Source organism: Chlamydotis macqueenii, chromosome 26, assembly GCF_036417535.1.
Source record: "Chlamydotis macqueenii isolate bChlMac1 chromosome 26, bChlMac1.mat, whole genome shotgun sequence".
Taxonomy (NCBI): domain Eukaryota; kingdom Metazoa; phylum Chordata; class Aves; order Otidiformes; family Otididae; genus Chlamydotis; species Chlamydotis macqueenii.
Genome location: NC_141581.1, coordinates 313,860 through 333,236, shown reverse-complemented (window position 1 = coordinate 333,236; position 19,377 = coordinate 313,860). Strand labels below are relative to the sequence as shown.

Below are 19,377 nucleotides of genomic sequence, written 5' to 3'. Positions count from 1 at the left end.
GAATCTCTTTTTACAGTTACCTTGGCAGAGTAAAATGGCGTTTTGAGGGTTTTCATCCTGTCTACCAACATCAACGAAACCAGTCCATCCCCCTATCTCCTCCAGCCAGTGCCCTCTAGAATTAAGCAGGCTGCCGTTTCCAGATAAAACAAGAAAAACCCGATTGAGCCTGACACAGCATAAGAAACGTAGCTTTTGTGATGTGTATCCAAAATTACACTGTTTACAGAAGAAGATGCAAAACCTTACCTGTACTGGACAAGATTCTACCCCTTAGTGAAGCTGCAAAATGACCATTAAAATACGCTTATCTATTCCCTCCAAAGAGGACTGAACTATATCCATATAACTATCTGTCCAGAGAGCTTGGTACTATGTTTTAGCAGAAAATAATCAAAATAGCTTACCAGCGTAAACACTGTGCAGGACAAACCTAGGGCTAGTTCACATTGCAGCTCCGTATAACCTTCACATGTAATACCTGAGGGCAACAGGAAGGTGCCATTGCCATCAACGGGAAGAATTACCTGTTTCTAAAGCATCCCTTCACTAGTACTTCTCCAAGCAGACGAACTTGATCTCAGACAGAACAATGGACAAACACCACTGTTAATACCTTCTCATGCAACAACTGCTGTATATTAAAGATAAGTTTTGCCCCAGTTCCACTCAATTACTTTTCTTGAGTATGTTCTTTACTGATCATCTGCTTATCGAGATACACCTCAAGTAACAACTGCTTTCTCCATCTTGGGGATATATTCAATGATGGCAGACTACTGCATGGCCACCAGTCACAGCCATGGCAGTAGGCTGAAGTAAGACAAACTAATCCAGTTATTATGCAGCAACATGAGAAAGACATGAGGCTCATTTAAAAGCAATATTTTATTTACTTACCTGTCTTGATAAGAAGGTAAAGTTATTTAAGTTTCTTTGGATGTGATAGGAGTCCCATGCCCGTTTGGCACGTTGAACAATCAACCTCTCCATACGAATGAAAATATGAACAAACTTTTTAAAGGACTGAAGAAAACAGAGAGAGATGGACAGGGAAAGTAGAGTGGTGAAAACAAAAGAGCTGGCACACGGGTTGGCAGCAATTTAAAGTTGATATTCAATGCATCAAAATATTAGCATCAACATCTCAATCATCTAAGTTTAGTGCTACATATGCTTACAATATATTTAGATTAAAATAAAAATAAAGACATCACTAGATACTAAGTAAGTTTAAAGAAAAAGAAACTGTGCCAGAACAAGATTGCCATGGTCAAAAGAACACCTCTAGTACGGGTTATAAACTGCTAGAGTTGAGATTCAAAGGACCATATCAGCAACTTGCCTGTTAGACTGGACACCCTGGCAGCCTCTTACTTGATGAGGAGACAGGAAGATTCTGCAGCAAGAACAAACTAGCTTTCCGCAAGATCCACTCTGTATTCCCCTCCACCGGGTCCCAGATAGCAAGATCAAATCTCAGAATGGAGCCCACAACAAAAATGCAAAAGCATCTCCATTGAAATAACTGGAAGGGGCATAGCACAAAAACTCCAGGTAGGGGCTTGATGCAGACTAGAAGAATCTCTACTTTGTGAGAAACATTTAATTGAACACAATGAATTACAAGAGGACAGATTTACAGAATAATAACCGTAACAGACTGTTCAAAAAGGAAAATAATTTTCACTGGCTGTAGTACCAGGTAAGGTTCCCCAAAGCAATACCTAGTAGAGCAGCAGCAAAATACAATTCAGTCTTCTTGCAGTACTCCAAATGAGCAATATCAAAGAATTTTGTATTTTCAGATCTTTAAGAAAAGAGTTACTATAGTATCAATCACTTTGGCATGGGATATTTTTCAAGGAGCTTAAACCTCTTCAGATCACTAAGCTGAACTACTCCCAAAGGCTATTACTTCCCAGACAATTCCCCTGGTCCCTTGCTGTCACTGCTAGTCATTCTTACATGATAAAGGCTCTGGGAGCTACTTTCTTCCCCAAGTTTTGGGATACCAAAAACTTGTACAATTGGTTAGTGGCACAATATTTAATCCACCACTTTATACTGTACTCTCAGTTGAGACCTCCATGCATGAATTATGCAATGGATACTCTAGGACTAAAATAACTTTTGCAACCTAGTCAACACATTCTCCAAGCTACAAACTCTCATCTTCCTCCCTTCTCCCTATCCTCTCTTCCTAGATAAATCTATTTTTAGCCACAAGTTACCCCAATATGCTCACAGATGTACTGGAAAAGACTGAGGAATCAATCAAGGTACCCATGGTGAAGCCAAATACTTATAAACACATTAAGGCAGGTTTCACATAATTTCATTTTTGGACACAAAATGCTGGTCACTTCACTGCACATGCAAATAAGAAAGATTCAATACTTAATAAAAAGCTTTAAATTCGTTTTTAGGTATCAATTATAGAAAAATCAACTTTTTTCCTTTCTTGTTTTAAAAGAGGTCAGAACATTGCTGCACATGAAAGCAGATGTGTAGACACACCTACTGGAATGGATCCCCTTCCCTCCGCACACACAGAAAGAAAGGTCAGGATTCTTGGCACCAAAAGAGAACGGAGGAAGTTTTCTTCCTTGTCTGTCAGAAATGAGTCATCCTTCCATTCCAAGCTGAGAAGGTCCTTCTGACTGGACTTAAAACCAAAGCAAAATATACCACGGACTGGGTATATTTATCTTTGAAACTCTATTCGGCTATGCTCAGACATACACACAATGCTGTATCAAAAATGTGCATGGTAGTGCATTCACTGTGGCGCTGGAACTAACTAAAAACCCGACTGCCGTTGCTGTAAGACCAATTCCTCAAGTGTAACTTCCCCTACTAATCAAAGCCTCAGGTGGAAGAGGCACTGGCAGTTTATCTCCGAGACTACACTTCCAAGACCAATGTGGTCTTGTGAGGAAAAAGAACTTCAGTGACCTGAATTGACACATGGAATGACAATCCACAACATAAAATGACCTCGCTACAGTCTGGTACAAACAGGTAGCCTACAGCAGAGTAGCCAAGGAGTGAAACAGCATCTCTCTTACTTGTGTTAGAGAGAAAATTGTTTCTATGGGTCATTGTTAAAGGTATTTTGATAGAAAAGCTTAAAAATGTATCACCTATGACTGACCCACCAAAAAAAAAAAAAAAAAAAAAAGGACAGGAAATTTGGTTCCTAGTATTTCCCCTCCCACTATATTATATTCCTTTATTCCCTCCCATATTTGCAATCCCAATTACCCTACACCTTTAGAAAAAGGAGGGGGAGTAGAGTTTAGTCAAGTTCCATCTTCAAAACTGCCCAGCAATTAATGAACCATCAGCTTCTCAACGTTTCCTGAAGTGTACATCAACATGCTCGTAGGTACAGTTGGATTGTTGGTGCAATTACTTCACACTCTTGGCTTTGTAAATAGTTGTGCTGACCCTGCTGACAGGGTTTATACTGGGAATTCTTAGATGGAACTCCCTAGAAGAAAGAGAGAGAAAAAAAAAAAGACTTTGTAAGTCAGTAAGAGCTTTTTGTATCTTTATAGCAAGTGAGCCCTTTAAAGGAATAAAGCGCTACTGCCATAACATATCCATTCTCTATCTCCTGTTTTTCACCTTCAGCAGACAGCTTGTTTCGGTTCTTTGCTGTTGCTAGGTCTTTGTAATAGAAAGGAACGCAAGATATTCACTGCCCAAATAAAGCTACTGTTAGCGATGTGGTAAAACAGGAACATATGGGCAGTCCAGATATAAGACAGTATCTCCCAAAGACCGAACAGATTTCATGTTATAATCAACTTTCTAGCTCGAAGGATTGCTTAACATAAATCACTCTTCCTACTACCTGAAATATCGCTGCCACTCCCTCCAAATGGGGCTTTTCTTTTCTTCTGTAATTCAACCTAAAAATTACATTTTACCCTCCACATTCTTGATTCTTACCTCACAGGCTCTGGAGTCTACATAATGAAGCACCCAGGGTATTGGCTACCCTATTTCAGTGACAGAACACTAATTGCTTTTCTTAGACTAAAACTTAAAATGATCAAAAATTAAAATCAGTGAGTTCTGTTTTCATCTCAGTGCATGAGCTCCACTGGCGATGCATACAGTGCTCCTGGCTAGGGTTACATCAAAGGAACACAGCAAGGAAAAGCTCTGCTTCATAGCATGGTGCACTGTCCCTATCTAGTGCAACATACTACACTTAACAGATCTCCTGCTAGTGTATCTTGACTTGGCCGTGTAGATCTGCTTTTTCTGCGTTGCTACGCAGTAATAATTCATTATTCAGAGTTGTATTGGTTTACAAGACAATAATAATAATAATAATAAAAAAAAAATCTAGTTGCACCTTTATAAAGTTGCACCGCACAATTCAATTCAGGCATATACCTGAAAACAAGAAGCAAGCTCTTTGTGGTAATTTTAAGGGATGCACAATGCAAAGGCACATTTCTGTAAAACCTGTAGTTACTACTGTTACACTATCTTAAACTTTTCGTATGTTTCCAGATTTTGAACATATATATTCTTCCATTATAAATTCATAAAATTTATAAATTCCCACCCAGTTTTTTAGCAGCTTCGCTCTTTTGATGGTCAGGTTGCCTTTTTCTAGCTTTATATAAATATTATCTAAAAAATTCTACAAATGCATCCTCTAATATACCCTGCAAGAAAATGCATACTAAAAATGCAAAATTGAGAGAAAAAGGCAGGAAGGGGGAGAAACTGAGTCCGTAAGATGGCAGTCATCCTTTCTGCCCACAGTGTCCTCTTGCCTATCATAGAAAGTAATAAATAAGTGTGTGTGGGGGGGGGGGGGGGGGGGGGAATCAACATCACAAGACAAAAACATTTTTAAGAACTGATCCACTTCCAAGACAGAATCCTTCAAGTGCTTACATACACGTCCTGGTTTCATATTTAGCCCACCTGACACAGAGATAAGGCCCAGAACACTCCATGACAAAGACATCACACACATCAGAATATTTGAATTTTTCTCCTGAGAGCATGGCTACTACACCTTTAGAAGTGCAAGCTCAATAGCAAAGATTTGCAAATATATACTTAGGTATCTTTTGAAAACATTTCTGCTTTCAACAAAGTACAGTTTAAGGTGAGAAAGGATGCTGCCACATTACCTGGACTATACATTCTCCATCTCCTGGTCATGGTCCTGCTCTTCCTCCTCCTCTTCCTCTTCTCCTTCTTCCTCACCTCCTTCTTTCTCTGAAGGAGCTTCCCCATCTCTTGCTATTTCCTCCACATGGGCGAGCATGTCTGCCATCAGGGCTTCTTCCAGCCTCTTTCGCACCTGCTGCACCAGTTCCTCTTGCTTCCTGCCCCAAATCAACAAACACCGACATCAATCCTCTAAGCTGCATGTTCCAAGGGAAAGGAATCTGAAATCCCTCATATACAAGGCTGGGAAGACAAGCATGGCTTTGAAAGGCCCTCTAAGAATCGCAGAGTAAAGAAAATTGCCTGGCATTATACCATAAGTGAAGCTGAAAGAAACACTTTTAAAAAAAAGTTGTCCAATGTTTTCTGTTACAAGTCCTTAGCACTGATTGTATCGTTTTTAATTCTGCCTGAAATTTGCCTAATCTAGCAGCTGATTCAAGACACTAAAAAAAATTCCTAGTACTAATATTAATTTAAGCAAGAACAAGTCAGCCTACTCTGCCCAGATTTCCAAAAATGAGACCAGAGAAAATTAAGTTTCTCACCATTTAAATCTTGCTCATTCTCCTTTTGAGTCACAACCTTAAGAGTCACAACCTTAAATTTTACAGCTCCTTTTCTGTTCAAGTCACAGTAACAGAAGTGATCAACAATACGTGGCTGACAGCACTCCTACTTCAGCTCAACCACAAGAAATCATAAACTTACAAACAGACCATTTTTCCTGATTATTCATGTGTAAATCAAGCAGAGAGAAAGTAATCCTGTAACTCAAAAAGATTTATCAGTCAAACTGTCAAAACAACTGCTACCTTTAAACACTGTTAATGAATGCAAAGTAGCGGGCTTTCAGGTTAGTGCCTTTAGCATGTTCAGTTTTCTATCAAATGCTTAAAGCTGAAATTTGACCAGTCTCGATTTAGCAATATAATTCATTACTGAAAGCAAGCTATACCTAAACAAATTGCATCCTTGTTCACTGCCACCACAGCAGTCAGTGCTTTTATTTGGTCCTGTGCTGACACAGAGTAAGATGAAGAGAATCAAATTGCACTGTCCAGGATTTCTCCAATCCCTTCACTGCTTATAGGTGCTTTAATCAAGGTTACTCAAATTCAGACTTCCCTTTCAATAAAAGGAGATGTACTCTGACATGAAAAACAAATAAGAACCTGAACCCTCAGAGTAACTGAGCGTGGTGAAAATAAAAAAACAATGGGCTTTAAGTACATGCCTGTAACGAGAGCAGCTTCGTGTAACACTTTTTTTTTTATTCTACTGATAAAGAAGCATTCAAATTAATTCAGCAAGCCACAGTGCTCCATCAGATATTTAAACTTGCCATTGGGAAAAAAAGCCGGGGGGGAATGTTTCTGTTTTACCATGCAAAACCTTGTTCTGAGACAGTAAGTGATATTTGTAGTTAATACCTAATATCTTCATCTGTCACCATAAATGCCTTGCAAAGTGGCTGTGAAGTGTTTAGCCAAACTCCAGGGTTCTTCTCTACGGCCGCAGACAGCTGTCCAGTGATAGGCATAGTGCTAGTGTGCAGAGCACTAGCTATAGCAGAGAGAAGGGTTTCATCAGTGCAACCAGGACCGACTCCTGCAAGTGGTAGGAAAAGCAATAATCAACACTGCACAAGGCAAGCACAGCAAATCAGGACAACAGGCATTATTCAAAATTTAATGGCAAAGCACATACTGTGATTTAGAAAGCTAGCATGACAAATCTCAGTCCTAAATACTTCCAACAGCACCTGTACAACTCTCTCCAAGGTTACTTAAATCTAGATCAATTCCTCATTCTGTTACACAAAAAAAAACCCAAACTGGGAATGGAAGCAGTTTCCATTCTGCTTCTGGGAAATGAACCAAAAAAAGTCAAGACGCTTTGCTTTAGTGTGCCTCGGGACAAAGGGCACCGAGCTTCCCAGCCAGAGTACTAACAGTTCCTGCTGAAGCAGGGGTGGTCCACAGCACCAACAAGCGCTAGAGAACAAGGAGGTCAAACACAATACTTTCACATCACCGCTGACTGGTATCAAAATGCCACCCCTGGAGTTAAGGGCAGACTCTGATTACCTTGTAAACCTTTTGGAAGGTCCATTGTTTTCACCAGCTCCTCCGCAATGTCAAAAGCGTTCAGTCCACTTAACTTCTTCTCCCAGAAGAGCTGACATCAAAGAAAGCGTTTAGTGGCACAAAAGAGAGAAATGGAATTGATAACTAAACAAAGCACCTGCTTACTATCAAAGGAGGGAAGAACACCGCTGCAGCCAATTTTACATTGGATTTACCAGAGAAGGGGTCTGCCACGTCTTACAGAAAGGAACAATCCTCATTGCCAATCAGTCCCACAACACCTCTGTCCTGATTTGCTGCCTTGAAAAAGACTTTCTTTTCTTTCAGGGACCGGTACTTTCACTGCTTCTGAACTGGAACAGCAAGGCAAGGCTTTTTGGCTTTCATCTAAGCGCACATAGTGTGCAACAGTCTGTTTTTACACTCTCAATTCTCTCTTGCTGTCTCACATATACCACAGAAGTTAAGGAATGGAAGAGTTGTATCCAACTTCTTTCCAAGGTAAAGCATTATTTTATTCCTCTCTAGCACTTTATCATGAGAAAATTTATGTCTAGTCCTTCACCGTATGTTGAATCAGAGGTTCTCCTCAAATTTAAGAACATGTGAACACAGTTTGGTGGGCAGTCAGATACTATACCTAGATACACCTTCAGCTCTCATCTGTATGTATAAGGATGATCAGTGAATAGCTGAAGTACCATGTGTCTTGCAGGAAAGCAATTTTACACAAATCTTGAGAAACGAAGAATTTACCCCAAACAGTCCATACACGTGCTCTTTTCATGCCTGTCAAAATCTGAGTGCAACTGAACTCTCATTACTTTTCCAACTACCAGCTCCCAACAAGGGAAATAAGGACAGCCACAGCCAAAACCCATCAGCTGGATATTCTCTAGCCTATGACTTTCAAATAGGTTAATTTTAAGCCAGGGCATGATGAGATTTAGCACTGCTTTCAAATTTTGAAGGAGCATCTTTTGAGTCTGTTGACCAGAGATTAAAACATACAACAGTCCGGTAGAATATTTTAAAGCTGTAATTTAACAGACTCTGATGTATAATGCAGAGAAAGACACAAAAAAAGCGCAAGTTTGCCATATTCTATGCTATATAATAGAAAATATATAAGCTAATATGCATGTTACACACACACGTGTAACATGCATGTATAACATGTTATGTTACACATACAGTACATCTATATTGTGATATACATACATACATATAAATCCCTAAAGGACTTTCTCAGAAAACAGGCTCCAATGTTGCCATAAAAAGAAAAAGATTCAATACGTAAGGAAAGCACGAGCAGGAAGCTGCACTGCAGCAAGTAGAGCAGGGAAACTACACGGGTCACTTTACATCTTTGTCTTACAGACTGCACTCGAGTATCAATCTCTTCCGCAACAGGGATAGAAATCTCTATCCAGCTCCGTGCTTCGCATTTCAGTGTCAGATCTTTAGTGCCCTCTTTTACTGTCTTTAACTAGCCAAGGGGTTTATAGGAACAGCAACAACACTATGAATACGGTAACTTTAAGTATCTCTATGTCCTTTTCTCAAACCTCGAGCTTTTTTTTTTTTTTTTTAATATTATTATTATTATCATCTTTCCCTATTCTCTCGGAGGGTGGGAGGAGTGAGAGAGGCTGCGCAGTCTGGTCCCAATTGAGGCTAAACTACAACAGGTAGGTAGCTTATAAGGTGTTAAATTTTACTGAAATCACTTTCCCTCTTGGAATGATATATTTTAATTCCACCATACCTGCAAGAGTTTAAAAGGTACTAATAACTGATACCGATAACAGCATCTGAACAGACTAATGAAGCTGAACATCTATTTTCCCAAAGGAATAAGATGGACTCACTACAGGAAAGGATTCACAGAATCCCTGCTGTTAGCTGTTAGCTCTGCGGAGGCAACAGGCTGTCGGCTCTAGGTAATGTTAATGAAATGAGAACGCTTTCCAAAGGCTGCTTTGAACAGGTACATCCCATTTTACAGTGCCCAGCTTCAAAGCCACCCTTGTCCTAAGCACACTTTTTACATCCTTTCACTAGATGAAATTAAGCTGAAAGATTTTTTAATTTTGGTGTATTCTCTTGTTTGCAAATACCCAGTAGGATAAGAAAAACACTTTGATTTTGTATTAATAATCTCATTCCAAGGGAATTTATGACCTTATTCACGCAGGTAGAGTCAACTACTAATGATATACGCATCTGAATAAAAGGCCCATGCAGGGGACACAATCCCTTGCACTAAATCACAAACACCATATTGTGTGTGGTCTGTACAGGAACAGGGATTTCTTGAAACACAGAATTCCTACACAACTGGAGCACTGGACAGTGATTGTAATTACAACGCAAGTGTCCCCTAAAGTCGCTGCGAAGTCTGTCTAAATTTGTACATAATACTTAATTTCAGCATTAAGGAAATGAAGGCTTAACTACAATAGAATTTTCATCTAGACAGAGGTTGGAGTCTCGTTATAAAACACAGTGCAGACAGAATATTTTGTATGTTGGAAATGGGTTCTGTTCTGATTTTAAAAGCTGTGAGCACTGCAAGTTATTTTTCCTGAAATATCAGAGACTTCAAATTGCCATGGACTACTTGTTCAACATCACAAAATTAAGGTGGTTTATTCTGGGACCCCCTCCCTCTCCGCCCAGCAGCAAAACCAAGAGTGTCTTAGTTTTACTAAGCTGCAAGTCTTACCTGCCGGGGCTGGTCCACAGCTTTCTGAGGATCACTCTTCACCTTATTGCTGGGATGGTTTGTGATCTTTGTGACGGGCTGTTTGAATATGGAGGCTGTCTGTCTGACAGGCAGTGCCGTGTTCAAGTCAGGCTTGCCCTAAAAATTTCAAACAAAAGGAGGGGGGACACGACACCCACAAAAACATTTTCAGTTTGCTTAAATGCTACTACAGCCATAGAGATGTACAGCAGGGAAAATAAGAGTTCACTGAGTTGAAAACTTGTCTGATCTCAAGCTATACAAGTTAGACTGCTAAAAATGCATATCTACACTCAAATCTTGCCTTAGATCTATCAAAATTAAACTAAGTTTTCCACTCTTTCACATTATACTTAATAAACATGGCTTCACCAAGGGCAGATCGTGCCTGACTAACCTGGTGGCCTCCTGTGATGGGGTGTCAGCATCGGTGGACAAGGGATGAGCAACAGATGTCACCTACCTGGACTTGTGCAAAGCAACCTGATCTGGTCAGGGATGTCCCTGCTCCTTGCAGGGGGGTTGGACTAGATGGGCTTTGAAGGTCCCTTCCAACTCTAACCATTCTATGATTCTATATTAGCCTCCTTTACTTCTAGTTTATACACATTGGTTTTATCCCAATTTTGACACAATTTGGGAGTGAGAACACTTGAGTTTTCACTTTCGCAAGCCACCTGTAGATCACTAAATCAGAAGATTACAATACAACGTTTGTAATAATTAGAAAAATTGTGATGCAGGATGCAGAGACCGGTTTATGAAACCAGAAACAGTTCTAAACCATTCTGTTTCAATCCAGTTGTGGACACCAACAGAAATAAATATAGCTAGAATCTTGCTTGCTTTTTTTACCTTCTATTCTTAACAAAACTCATTTTTTAAATGGCGCTCATAACAGTCAAGTTTTCACTACATGACTGCATTTTAGGTTAGCGGGAACATAGGAACCGTTCCCAAGATAGAACATGCAAGTTTGGAAATGGCCGTAGGACACACTTTGTTCTTGAGGATGCAGAGATCACATTTGCTTAACATATTTATTCATGAGATGTAGAAAAGATGTATTCAGGACAAATACCATTCTGAGTCACCTGTGTGCTAATTCATTTATAAGCCAATGATAACTATTTGTACCTTTATTGGAAGGTTTGGGCAGAGTTTTTAGCCTCTGAGATGTTAGCTGCTGATCTCTGCAGCAAGGCACGTTTCTTTTAAAATATCACTACAGCACTTAGCGCTGTAAGTGTGTTCCAGTCACTCCAACGATGATGATTCTTGACTGGTTGACATATTTGGAAAATAAGCATTATACTGTTTTCCACATTTAACATTTAGGTGCATAGACTTTTGCGTTCTGAAAAATCTTCTCGTATCCGATGAACACGCTTAAGAATGACTCAAGCCAGTCTATCCAGACACGCAATATACCAATGTCACTAATCTTGACTAAACCTTAACAATCAAAATTACCAGGTGCCAAACACAGATTCTTCTATTTTGTTCTAGAAATAGGCCTTGCCATCCTCCTATCTCTTCAGCTTTTCGCCTGAAATGCATCCTCTCCTGAGATTAATTCCTAAGCCGAGATACCAGAGTGGCCTTCCAGCAGCCCCAGGGAGTCATTTGCAGGAGGCTGTGTGACCTCCTCATCCCTGCTGCCTCAAGCCACTCTTCCCTCCTCCCCCAAACCAAATGCCAGAGCAGAGCGGAGCTGCTGAACAGCCACAGAAGTCAGCTGGAAATTTGGGGCTCCAGAGGAGATCCTGTCAGAGAAGGCGATCTCACACTCCAGGGAGGGGAAAGAGAAAAAAAATGCCAGCCCTCTCTCCAGCCCTTCTGTACAGAAGATTTAGCAGTACCACAATATTCTTCCATGGCATCAGCACCCTAGAAGAACCTGTGAATTACAGTATTTGTCCGCCACCCCATAACAGAAGTGTTGTCATCTCAAACAACTCCAGTTTCACACATTAATTACAAAATGCTTAATTTTCACACAATCAGAGATACTGTTCTGAGAGGCAGTCTGGCCAGTGCAACAGAGGATGAGAACTGGATGGAAAGGGGAAAGCTGCCATTCCATCTTAGTCTTACTTTGGCTTGGTTGGAACAGTCATAGCGCATCCTCTGCCTGTTCTTGTTCATTTTATTCATCAACATCTTTCCTGTGCGGAAGTCAAAACTGCTCAGGTCCATGGAGCTTCCCAGGTAGCGTGCCAGCTGGGGCTTACTTCGGAACTTTTTACCACTTGGGCTGAAAAAAAAACCACAGAAAAGAAACAACGAGGAAAATTAAAACCCTCTGGACTTCAGCACCAGCACGTGCTGCAGAGATATCAGCACAGATGTACTCATTACTCAGTTGTCTCAAATAATAAATGCCCATTTTTAAGCATAACTTCTCCCAGGAGCGTTACGTTTGACTAGCACCACAAAAGTCTCCTCAGACTCCTTCTTCCCTTTCCCTTGCATAGCACATTCACGTTTGGTTACAAGTCTTAGGTAGCATTTCGAACACTTAACTTTAGGATTACACAGTAGCAAGGAGAAAGAACAGAAATTAATTGCTGAAAAACTGCAAAGCAAAGAATTACAAAGCTTAAGTGACGCAAAGATAAAGGTCAAAACATTGGAAAACTTTCCATTAACGGCAAAACGGAAGAGATTCTTTTTAAACATCTGGTTTAACATTAAGGACTACAACCTGGCAAGCAGGCACAAATTACTCCAACTCCTTGTTTGTGTTGTTTTTTCTTTTAAAATAATATAACCTTTTGCACCACTACAAAAAGCACTGCCAGGTAAGCTCATTTATTTTTTATGCATAAAGCAAAATAAGTCAGTGTATTATGACTACAGTGTAGAACTATACAGACAATAAGCACAAAGTATTCTGCATGTTCTTGTTTAGCATCATAACAATGCCTCTATATTCCCTTAATTTCTCTCATTTCTGGTTTTCTGCATCTTGCAACTTACTATTCAATCTTAGTACCCATCTGGTTGAAGCTCACTCCACATACATCTATCATACTAAACCAGTTGGCTGAAAGACATTTTAAGACCAAAAATGCCAGTTACCATCACACCTCTGTTTATCCATTTTCTTCTTTTAAAGAGCGGTTAGTAGTTGGAACATTTGATGTTTGAACATTTTTTCAGCCACACTGCATGGAAGCAGGGTGACCTTCTCCTTAGCCTACAAACACCCTCTGCTCTCAATGTACCAAGGATCTCAAGACGTAAGGTCGCATCCCAGTGATATGTTGCCCATTACACATAGTGGTGGCACCCACGAGTTCAACAATTCAAAGTTTGAACTCAACCATGAGTTCAAAGCAACTTTTACAATATCCAAGTGTTGAACTTGAGGTGACTAGAAGCAGCACCTACATATTAGAGCCTTTGTTTTTTCTACTGAGGAGAGAAGTGGTATTAACGCACCTTACAGCTGCTGGAGACAAATTAACGCCAGCGAGGTTCAAATGCTTTCTGAGCATAGTTGGAGCTCTGTGGTTAAGGTTACCTTCTGTTATTCCTGAAGCCAGAAATGCAGGCTACTTGTTGCAAGGTTTCTACTTGAAGGCCAAGAATAACTTGAAATAATAAATGAGGCTCTGAGCAACCTGATCTGGTTGGAGACGTCCCTGCTTCTTGCGTGGGGGTTGGGCTGGATGGCTTTGAAAGGTCCGTTCCCACCCAAACTGTTCCGTGATTCTGTAAGTATAAACTAACTATTCCAGGAGCATAGACCCCACTCTACCACCATGGTGCTGATCACACTAGGAAGATACCAACAACCTTTCTAGCATCTTCCCAAAGTAAAAAAAAGCTTAAAGGAAAAAGTCTCTTTTCAACATTATCTGCTTCCCTGAAGCCTTTATTAGGGGAAAAGTCTGAAAATATAGCATAAGCGTAGAATTTCTAGTATGGGACAGTGGCAAAGCAATTAGTTCAAGTCAGACTGTATGTAAAAAAAAATAGATTAAAAAAAAAATCAGAAAGAACCAAAGTATTAAAAGCTTTCCAAAAACTGAGAGATAAGGTTAATATGAATTATACTAAAACTGAAATCTGAAAAAGTCTCTCAAAGGACTTACAACCAAAAGGTTGTGGTCAGCCCCTACACAGCATCTGCTTAGGAAGCTCCTGGCCCCAGCTGCTCCTGCCCCGTCTCTACTCCTTGCCACCACCACTGCTCAAGCACGAAAGCACTCATGCAAATGCACAGTTAACCAGATGGGGAAAATAATTCATCTTTAGAGGGTAGAGAGAAGTGGAGAAACATATCATCGGTAATTCCTCCGATGGACCAGCTCATTACGGAGCTGCACAAACACTCAGGCCAGGTGATGACCTATAGAGTAGGAAGAAGCAGACAGGAACAGAGATTGGGTCCAGAATCAAATTTCAAACCACGTATTTTTTAAAATATAAAGGGAGTTATATGCCTCAACCCAGAAAGAGGAATAACCAACTCCAGCAGCTTTCAGGCCAGAGCTGTCGCTGCCATCAGTGAAGCCAAGAAAAGAAACTCCTACCACATGAAGAACATGACACTGCTTGCTCTTCCAAGATCTGCAGTTCCAATTTGCAGTTTAGTGTCTTAGTAATTTTTAAAATAATACATTATAGCGAGTTGTACACTTAGAAGTGCAGCATAAGTCCCAGAAAAACAGAGCCAGATACACTCGGAGACACTATCTTAAATGAACATAGCCCTTCAGCTTTTTTGTTTGGTATGTGTTCCAGTAATTTTGCAGTGGGCCTGAAAAACTACTCAAAGTGCACATACATCTTTGGAAAAAAAAAACCAAAAACAAAGCAAAACAAACTCACCTGAAATGACTCAGAGTCCTGTCTCTTCCTGGGGAAGCTTGGCCCAAAGGAAAAGTGCTGAAAAGTTCAGAAGAAAAACTTTTATTCTGATTATGTCTTGAAAATGGCAATACCACACCGAGTCTCTCTGGAGCAACAGCAGGTTGAGGAACAAAGCTACAACTCAAAAGCTGACAGTAAGCTTGCTCAGTGAACACAAACAGAAAGGAAGTGGCTGGTGTGCTCTGGAGCTCCCGGGGTCTCTCTGGCAGGGGTGTGCCTGGGAGGACACAGCCATTGAGGGCACCTACAGACACCTGAGAGGGTCAAAGGGGATTAAAAAAAAAAAAAAAAAGGGCAGCCAAAAAACCCACAGGATTCATTTGAGCAGCGGGGCTGCTTGCTGCACATCACAAGGCACAGAAACAGTTAACTCGGTACTTATGAATCCTGAACATTGTTACACACTTGTGTACTTTTAAATGTAAAAAAATACGAAATTTATCTCCTTCCACTCCATAGCAAAAGCTTTGCTCTGCACTCTTGTTTTTGATATACAAAGACTTTGAAGAGATCCAGAAAAGAGACATCTTGGTACAAAGCTGCAAACCCCAACCTCTTCTAAATAGCACTGCAGGCATCGCTGCACTTTATTCCTGAATTAAAGTCTTTCACACTTGACCACGTTACAAAAAGCAAGGCAACTGCGAAGTTGCAAACGATTTTACATGCTCGTCCACCAAAAGCTCCAACGCGTTACCTGCTCACGCAGCCCGCCTCGGTGCTGACAGAACGGCCCGGAAGAGGACCAAGGGGTGACATGACCAAACCCAAGCTGCTTTCATTCATTACTCGCTGACTTTCTGGGTGCGGATTAAACTGAATGCATGGCAGCCTATTCGAGAGCTGGACGCTGCCAGGTGCCTGCTGCGCTCCATGTGCAGCTCACCCTTTGTTTCCTGCCTTATATTCTTAAGGAGAGACCGACTGCAAGCCCAGGCGCTCTCCTCTTCTCCTCCTCCCTCATTACACAGTCTCCTCCCCTCAGCTCTCTCTCCATTTAGCTTAGGCAGGATATGCACAACTTGGAAAGCAAGGGACAAAAGACAAAAACCCCGCCTGCCTTTTAAAGAAACGGAGACAGGAACAACCTGGGTGAAAAGGGCGATCAATAGCATAGGCCTAAAGCCTCATTTCCTCGGTAGGGGGGTATAATGCGAAATGTTTTTTCTGTCTCCGTTTCAACCGTGCTCCATCCTGCCCAGAGCTGGGGAGTCACAGCCCACTTCAGCCTCGCTCTGCTGCGCTTCTCTCCCCAGCTCCGCTCCAGGCAAAGGCCAACGCGGGGGCCCTTTTGGCGCTGTACGCCCACCAACACAGCTTCCTCGGGCGAGATGCGTGCCCCGGGACACCTCATACACTGCCACCGTTAGTCCCCCTCTCTTGCAGCATCTTCACGTTCTCCCTGGCTGCAGCATCTGTACCGAGTCCTGCCTCGGTGGTCCCACACTCTAACAAATCGCTTATCCCAGGACAGGATAGCAGAGCTTTCATCAGCACATAAAAAGCACCAGTGTGAACAAGCACGACCAGTTGACTTCTCCAGCTGCATAACCCACTCCGTATCTTCAAAAATCTGTGCAACAGCATCTCCCCACCCCTCCATAAAGGATGTCCTCAGCTCTGCACAGAGCAGCCTTGGGAATCGAGCTGTCCCTTGCCACCACGGCTGTCCCAAGCAATATTTACATGCACGTGGATGCACCGCTGCCAGCAGCGACGTGCGGGGGATGCTCCCTGCCACGCAGGGCAATGGGGTTGTCTTTGTTCAGTAACTTGGGCTCCGATCGCAAATAAAAAAGCCAAACCAAAGACCTCTGATACACCTACAGTCTCTCAAATTATCCAGAAGCACCCCATCCCTAAACAAGAACCCAGGTGGCAGTCCCATAGCACAGGAACGGGACCAAAAATAACCAGCTATTTTTATAGGGCTCATCTCAAGAGCTTCCTTAGGGAGCTCTGGATAAAACAGAACCGAGAAAGAGCAAAGTACAGTCTCAGTAACAGCATTCTCCTCCACAATTTTTTTTTTTTGGGAAAAAAAAAAAAGCATACAGACCAAATATACTTTGAGGAGTGTTAAAAATGTTTTCTTCAACTTTTTACATAGGTGCTGCATAGGTAAGAAATTCACAACAAAATAAGCTTCACACCGCAGATCCTGAAATCCTGCATCCCTGCCCCTTTCCTGCTCACTCCAAATTTGGCCCACAAGCCCCACCACAGCAGCCAGACACCCTCTTGGGTTTCCCCAACTCTTAAGCCAGAGGCAGATGAAAGAATGTGCTCCAGTTAAAAAATTTCTGCCCAATCAACTGCTTGTAAGCGTGAGGTTATAAGACTGCTTCTGAATATCTGCCTACTTACACCTTGAGGAGGGTTTAATTTCTAGCCAGCAACTGGCTTGCACAGCCCATCTCACGGGCTGAGCACGTTCAGCACATCTTGTCATAGAACAGTTTGGATTGGAAGGGACCTTTAGGTCACCCAGTCAAACCACCCTGCAAGGAGCAGGGAAATCCAAAATACGAGTCACCCAAAGCAGAACTCTTATTCAACAGAAACCCTTATGCAGAAAGCACGAGCTGCTAGTGCTCAGGGTTACAGAAGGAAACCTCCAAACAGAAAGCGCAGTAGCCCTAAACAATGGTTCGGAAAAGCAGTTAACTGCCATCCTACCACTGATCACCTCGGCTCAGCGTGAATTCTCAAGGCTGGTTACCGCACACGAGACTGTTCCTTTCCATGCAATTTTCCAAAAATGCTTACTGCATCTGTACATTCAGGGTGGCTGGAGAAAAAAAAAGTCATCCAGGTAAACAACAGGCAGACATAGCAGAGGTATCAATAAGTTGCCACACACACATTTTCCACTCTGAGGTAATACAAAATGCAATAGTAACCAAAAATCAGGGCAGTAGGGCTCGTTATACCTTTGATCTCTGTCCAAATTGATATAAAGGGAAAATCCATTATAACTTGGGAATAAAAACATGCTACTTATCCTCTCTCTCCCTCTTTTCTAAGTTCAGCTCTGAGACCGCAACTTTACAAATAAAATAATTTCTTGGAAAACCAGGGATCTGTTAAGCTTTCAGCTGCACCTCCCCCAGCTGCTGCCAGTGGTCTTTTCTCCCCCTCGCAGACTCCACGCTGCAGCGGTGAAGCCAGCACTTCCAGCTTTATGCTTTCGAGGATGGTATTTGCTGGTTCACTCATTGCCCAGCACAGCGCACTTCTCTCACAATCATAACCTGATTTAAAAAAATGAAACCTATCGCGTGCAGAAGTTGATAATAGCACACATTTTGCTGACTCAAAAGGTTGGATAAGGACACCTGGATAACTTCTGCTACACTCTTCCAGCTCCCGATGGACCTAAGTTTCACACGTCGGCTCGCGGGTGTACTGAGGCTGCCTCTTACAGGTGCGGGAAGGATCCATATGGGCCACCTACAGCTACATGAGACACACGCCGGTATTAATAGACATACTTCAGGCAGAGCAAGCGGCTCCCCAGCCATACGCTTCCCTCAGCGGCACTACTCACAGGATAACGCGGCCTGAGCCCCGTCCCTGGACTCCATCTACAGCAACAGCCATCGCTGCAGGTAGGCAAACGCTTCCTTCTTCACCCTACCCCCAGTTCCTCAGTATTAGGAAAAAGTAGCAGATAGAGTCCCAAAAAGGGCAGACAACTGCTCTCGCCAATACGCCAGCAAACGCCTTATTTATTTGACATTTAAAAAACTAGCTGTATTTGATAGGCATAAGCCAATCTGAACGGAGGCGTGGGGCTCCCGAGACGCCACAGCCCCCTTCCACGGCGCTCACCACCTCACGGCAGGGCGGTGACAGCAACGAGGGGGCCCGGAGCCCCCCGCGACCCCCCCCCAACTCATATCCCGACGGTTCTTATCAGCGCCGGTGCCGGCCCCCGCGGCAGCTCCACCTGTAGCGACAGGCAGGGCCGGCGCCTTCCTCCCTGATGCCCCGGCCTGACGCCCCGGCCCCCCTCGCCCCGCCGCGAGCAAGCGCGGCCCGGGCCCCCCGCCCGGCTCCTCGCTCCCACCTCTTCCGCTCCATGGCGGCGCGGCTCGGCCCGGCCCGCTCCCTCCGGCCGCCGCCGGCTCTTCCCGGCCGCCGCGCTCTCCTCCCGCCGCCGGCTGTTCCGCGCTGCGGCCGCTCACGCTGCCCCCCACCCGCCGCGCCGGCTCCTTCCCCCCCACGCCCCCCGGGAGGCGGCGCTGAGGCTGCCGCTCGTCCCGGTTCCCGTGCCTCTCTTCCCCGAGCGCGGCCTCCACCGAGGCCCTGGCGCCTCTCCGCGCTCCGCCGCAGCCCTCCCGCCTCCTCCACGCCGAAGGCGGCCGCTCCTCTCCGCCCGCCCCCGTGGTTCCGCTCCCGCCCCCCCTGCCACTTCACCGCCCCCTCACCTCCCGCTGCGGA

The 19,377-nt window shown here is 43.1% G+C and overlaps 1 protein-coding gene across 1 annotated transcript; it reads right to left on the bottom strand.

The window, feature by feature from the left end:
* Positions 1-1,588: 1,588 nt before the first annotated feature.
* MBD3 (methyl-CpG binding domain protein 3) lies at positions 1,589-19,100 on the bottom strand. The gene is made up of 8 exons (XM_086767463.1): positions 19,004-19,100; positions 14,890-14,946; positions 12,145-12,304; positions 10,027-10,164; positions 7,299-7,389; positions 6,642-6,819; positions 5,169-5,366; positions 1,589-3,496 (listed from the first exon to the last, which is right to left on the bottom strand). The coding sequence occupies exons 1-7, from the start codon at positions 19,015-19,017 to the stop codon at positions 5,174-5,176; spliced, it is 831 nt and encodes a 276-aa protein (XP_086623589.1). The 5' UTR covers positions 19,018-19,100; the 3' UTR covers positions 1,589-3,496; positions 5,169-5,173.
* Between the last annotated feature and the right edge of the window lie 277 nt (positions 19,101-19,377).

Excerpts from the sequence above, each read along its gene's own strand:
- MBD3 (XM_086767463.1), bottom strand. Across the intron at positions 7,390-10,026 it reads CTGTGGACCAGCCCCGGCAG|CTCTTCTGGGAGAAGAAGTT; the intron begins GTAAGACTTGCA and ends CTTTGATGTCAG. Across the intron at positions 6,820-7,298 it reads CCTTCCAAAAGGTTTACAAG|GAGTCGGTCCTGGTTGCACT; the intron begins GTAATCAGAGTC and ends TACCACTTGCAG.